The sequence below is a fragment of the Clarias gariepinus genome, chromosome 15 (genome assembly GCF_024256425.1).
Source record: "Clarias gariepinus isolate MV-2021 ecotype Netherlands chromosome 15, CGAR_prim_01v2, whole genome shotgun sequence".
Taxonomy (NCBI): domain Eukaryota; kingdom Metazoa; phylum Chordata; class Actinopteri; order Siluriformes; family Clariidae; genus Clarias; species Clarias gariepinus.
The window spans coordinates 27027587-27032740 of record NC_071114.1 but is presented as its reverse complement, the minus strand read 5'-3'; the positions used below and the strand labels follow the sequence as shown (position 1 = coordinate 27032740).

General features: G+C 39.1%; 1 protein-coding gene across 1 annotated transcript; it reads left to right on the top strand.

Moving 5' to 3' along the window:
• The first annotated feature begins 370 nt into the window (after positions 1 to 370).
• Positions 371 to 4938, top strand: LOC128542893 (beta-1,3-galactosyltransferase 1-like). Its single transcript, XM_053513052.1, has 2 exons — positions 371 to 490; positions 3716 to 4938. Exon 2 carries the CDS (start codon positions 3726 to 3728, stop codon positions 4830 to 4832), a length of 1107 nt encoding a protein of 368 aa, XP_053369027.1. The 5' UTR covers positions 371 to 490; positions 3716 to 3725; the 3' UTR covers positions 4833 to 4938.
• The last annotated feature ends 216 nt before the right edge of the window (positions 4939 to 5154 follow it).

Here is a 5154-nt window from a genome sequence, read left to right as displayed (position 1 = left end):
TACTAGAAACAGTGTAAAAGTAATACACTCATAAACCTTATAAAATGTGTGCATTTTATTTAAACAGTACACAAAACTATTAAACAGCTGAGTAATTGTATGTGGCTTTAGAGAGGGTGAAATTTGTAAAAAAAAAAAAAAAAAAAAAAAGAACATTATCCTGACTGACAAGCGGAAATGACTGGTTTCTCAAGAAATTTTAACTAAACCCTAAATCCTTTTAGTCTGCTTAGGCAGATCAGAACAGTTTCAGTTACTTATGCTGTCATCTAAGGCGTCCCACAAAAGAATTTAAAGTCACAGAGACACTTCCTGTCAGAAACAGTTGCACATTGACTATTCACACTAAACTCAGAGAGAGATGGCTGGGCTGAATGTTACAAAGACTTTTTAGGATGCCTTTTTACCTGGACACATGTATCCTCAGAAATCTCTTCATTGTGCCACTGAATTAAAATTTTAGGATCCAGACACTTTGTCACCTAACCAGGTAAGTGTAAACTCGAAGTTTAAAGTTCATGAGTTTGTGGATATGTTTAAGCTTTATTTCTTTCTCCTTATTTGGATTTATTTATTTTCTCCAATGGATCACACGAATGTACAGGGAAAAGACAATAAAACAGATTATGAAATGAAATGAAATGCTGGCCGATTTAGTGTTGGAGGTTTCCTAACCTTGTGCTCGTTTCCCTGCCCGGCTTGGACATAATTCACATGAGTTTCATATATATGTGTCGAAGCTGACGGCGGACCAAGCACAGGGTTGTCGAAGCCGGAAGGTGGCGCAGGACTCTCTGGGCTGACTGTCCCCTCAACAGGGATCTCTGGTTACGGGGAACATCAGGCGCCTACCCTGCGGCTAACGGGAACACGTAACGGGCGCCTTCCCAGCTCAATTGTGCTGCTCGCACACCTTCCCCAGTTTCTCTTTAGGGCACTCCAAGGGATTTATCTCCTCTCCCACTCCACGATGTCTTGCTGGATGGCGAGCTGACTGCCAGCAAAGTCCACTCGCCACGGTGTAAATGTTAACCTCCCAGTCAGACACCTTTGCTATGCTTTGATTAGGGCCTTACGATGAGTGCTTAGCAGGTGACGCGTACGTGCAAAAGTTTTTAATAAAAAATGAACATACTGTAAACAGACAAAACCAAAAGATTTCACTAAAGTAGAACAAAACAACTATACTAAACAAAAAAAAAAACTAATTAAAGCAAATCAAGCAAATCACCCTTCACCTGACCAAGGTGCACTCTGGAAAATGCAGTTCAAAACAAAAACAAACAATGTCATAGGGCTATAGGTCCTCTAGGGGTCATTCCTGAAAATGGGACATGACATTTAACCAATTAGCAACTTTATATTAATTGCTTAAAATATATAACTTTAAAATGATTTAATTCAAAGCTTAAAAATTTAATAGCATCAAATCAACAATCCACCTACAGGTTGGAGTTACAGTTGCAAGAAAAAGTATGTGAACCCTTTGGGATTCCGTGGAGTTTTGCATGAATTGGTCATAAAATGTGCTTTGAACCTTATTTAAGTCACGACAATAGAAAAACACAGTCTGCTTAAAATAATACTACACAATCATGTTTTTATTAAACATAACATGTTAATATTCATAGTGCAGGGTGGAAAAAGTATGTGAACCCCTAGCTTAATGACTTCTCAGAGAGCTAATTGGAGCCAGGAGTAAGGCAACCTTGAGTCCAATTAGTGTGATAATATTAGATGTGTTGCTGAAAGCTGTTTTGCCCTTTAAAAACACACACCAGTTTTGGGTGTACTGGTTTCAAGAAGCACTACCTGATGTGAACCATGCCTTGGAGAAAAGAGCTCGCAGAAGACCTACAATCGAGAATTGTTGACTTGCATGAAGCAGGAAAGGGTTACAAAAGTATCTCCAAAAGCCTTTATGTTGATATGTCCCTGGTAAGACAGACTGTCTATAAATAGAGGAAGTTACTCTCTAGTAACTCTAGTTCTACACTCCCTAGGCGTGATTGTCCTGTAAAGATGACTGCAAGAGGACAGCGCAGAATGCTTAATGAGGTAAAGAAGAATCCTAGAGTGTCAGCCAAAGACTTACAGAAATGTCTGGCACATGCTAACATTTATAGTTGACACATCTACATTAAGGGAAACATTAAACAAGAATGAAGTACTTAGAAGGACAGTACAGAGGAAAAAAATATTGCAGCACATTTGAAGTTTGCAAAATAGCACCAGGACGTTTCACAGCACTACTGGCAAAATATTCTGTCGACAGATGAAACCAAAATTGAGTTGTTTGAAAAACAAAAACAAAAAAAACACAACCCTATGTGTGGAGAAAAAAAGGCACAGCACGCCATCATCAAAACCTTATCCCCACTGTAAAACATGACAGAGGGAACATCATGGCTTGGGGCTGCTTTGCTGCCTCAGGGCCTGGACAGATTGCTGTCATTGATGGGGAAAAAAATCCAGAGTTTATCAAGACATTTTGCAGGAAAACGTAAGACCATGTGTCCGCCAACTGAAGCTTCACAGAGAATGGGTGATGCAACAGGACAATGACCCAAAGCATACAAGTTATTCAGCAAAAGAATGGCTTCAACAGAACAAAATACACCTTCTGGAGGGGCCCAGTCAGAGTCCTGACCTCAACTCGATTGAAATGCTGTGGCATGACCTTAAGAGAGCGATTCACACCAGACATGTCAAGAATATTGCTACACTGAAACAGTTTTTTGAAGATGAGTGGTCCAAAATTACTCCAGATCGTTGTGCAGGTCTGATCTGCAACTACAGGAACCGTTGGTTGAGGTTATTGCTGCCAAAGGAGGATCAACCAGTTATTAAGTCCAAAGGTTTGCATACTTTTTCCAACCCGCACTGTGAATGTTTACATGTTATGTTCAATAAAAATATGAAAACATATTATGTTTCTGTAGTATTATTTTAAGCAGACTGTGTTTTTATATTGTTGTGACTTAGATCAGAGCACATTTTATGACCAATTTATGCAAAACTCCACATAATCCCAAAGGGTTCACATACTTTTTTTCTTGCAACTGTAAGGTCGCAGGAGGTGTTGACCAGCTCCACATCTGAACTTTTGGTTCTGCAATGTCTCCTTTTTAATTATGTATGATTCTTTGTAATTTAAGCATTATAACACTTGTAGAGGTGATTTTAATTACAATCTACTCAAAAGATGTACTACAGTTGTATCACCATTTCCAAGGCAACATTCCTAAAAGAAGCATTTCCGACCATTTTTCTGACCAAGGAACAAGTTTACAAGCCTAATGTATATTTTTAATTAAAATTTCAAATCTGAATTTTTTTTGTTAAGTATACTGTCTCTTGGTTTGATCATATGAAAGGAGCAGCAATGCATGGAAGATAATGACAATTTTCAGTACATCAAATATGAAGAGATTTGGGAGGTAAGATGAGCATCAGTACAGACTTACTGTACTCTATGTCTGTCTTGATATGGAAGGAGACAGCTAAAAGTACCCATTGCTGTAAATGTTATAAAACCATTAGAGTTGAGCCACATGACACAGGGATAAATTTATTACCAACACATATACACACCTTGTACACACAAATACACACATACGCTCATCATATTCGCCATCTAATAAATATCAAACTTGTTTAAGTCGAAAAGATTAAGCATAATTTTCATCTAATTAATATCTAATTCTTTTTTCAGCCCAGCACTCATGGAAAGACTGTTTGGATGTCAGTCTTCTTATCTCCAAGCCACCTTCCTCATACTTGTTTTCTCAGCTGCGTTACTCTTCTACTATGTGAACTTACCAGAAGAAGCAAAACTCCGCTCTGAGAAAATTAACAACACGACATACACCACTGCAAGAGCAGATATACAATCATCAAATCCAACCATTCACGCAGCTCCTGTACACTGGTCATCTTTGTTAAATACAGAAAGTGGGATATCTGATTTGTCTTCTGTGTTACGAGGTGAAAAATGTCCACCTGAAACTCCATACCTTGTGGCATATCCCTGTAAATATCATTACATTTTAAATGAATCAGAGAGGTGTCAGAATGAGAAGCCCTTCTTGGTCTTAATGGTACCTGTGGCACCAAACAACAGGGAGTCTCGGGATGCCGTCCGTACCACCTGGGGATCTGAGAAGATGGTTATGGACAAAGTGGTGAGCCTTTTCTTTCTGCTTGGTCAGCCTGGGAGAAAGGAGATGCAGCAGAAGATTTTGCAGGAGAGTGAGGAACACCATGACATCATTCAAAGTGATTTCCTGGACAGTTATAAAAATCTTACTATCAAAACTATAGTGATTATGAAATGGCTGGCAACTTACTGCCAAAATGCCACCTATGCAATGAAAATTGACTCTGATATGTTCCTAAATGTGAACAGTTTAATAAACATGCTTCTCCGGGCACCAAGGGAGAACTATATGACGGGCCTTGTGGCCAAAAGGGCTGCTGTTCTCCGAGACCCCAGCTCTAAATGGTATCTGCCAAAAGATGTGTTTCCTGCTGATTTTTATCCACCTTATGCACTGGGATTGGGCTATGTGATGTCCTCTGACCTTCCAAACAAACTGATTGAAGGAGCAAAGCATGTCAAAGCTGTCTATATTGAAGATGTATTTTTAGGACTGTGCATGTGGTATCTTGGTATACCTTTCACCAGTCAGGTTGATCAAAGCCTCTTCAACATCTTCCCTGTTCCTTACAACCGGTGTCGCTACTCAAAACTCATTGCTACAACCACACACAGCCTACAGGATCAAGTTAACTTTTGGAAAGAACTAAAAAAACCAGGACAACCTTGTTAACCTTGGATAAGTGCAGAAAATTATTTAGGGTGTCTGTACAATCCATTCTTAATTTATCTGTACAAAGAAACCTGTGTACAGTACACTGTGAGTAGACACAGTGGATCCTCAGATTGCAAGTAACCTGGTGTTTACACAAGATGCATTACACAAGATGAGTAAAATTTAAAATAAATTTTGACTTGATAACAAGTGAGTCTTGATATACCAGTACAACGTATCATTGAGTGTCATATGGCACGCATGCGCTTTTTGTTTTGACGTTGAGCATCACATAATTACAACTGAGCCAATGGTTTTTCTCTCTCTTGCGCTGCGGAAT

What these genes read in the sequence shown, in the direction of transcription:
- LOC128542893 (XM_053513052.1), top strand. Translation starts at nt 3,726, where the DNA reads ATGGAAAGACTGTTTGGATGTCAGTCTTCTTATCTCCAAGCCACCTTC.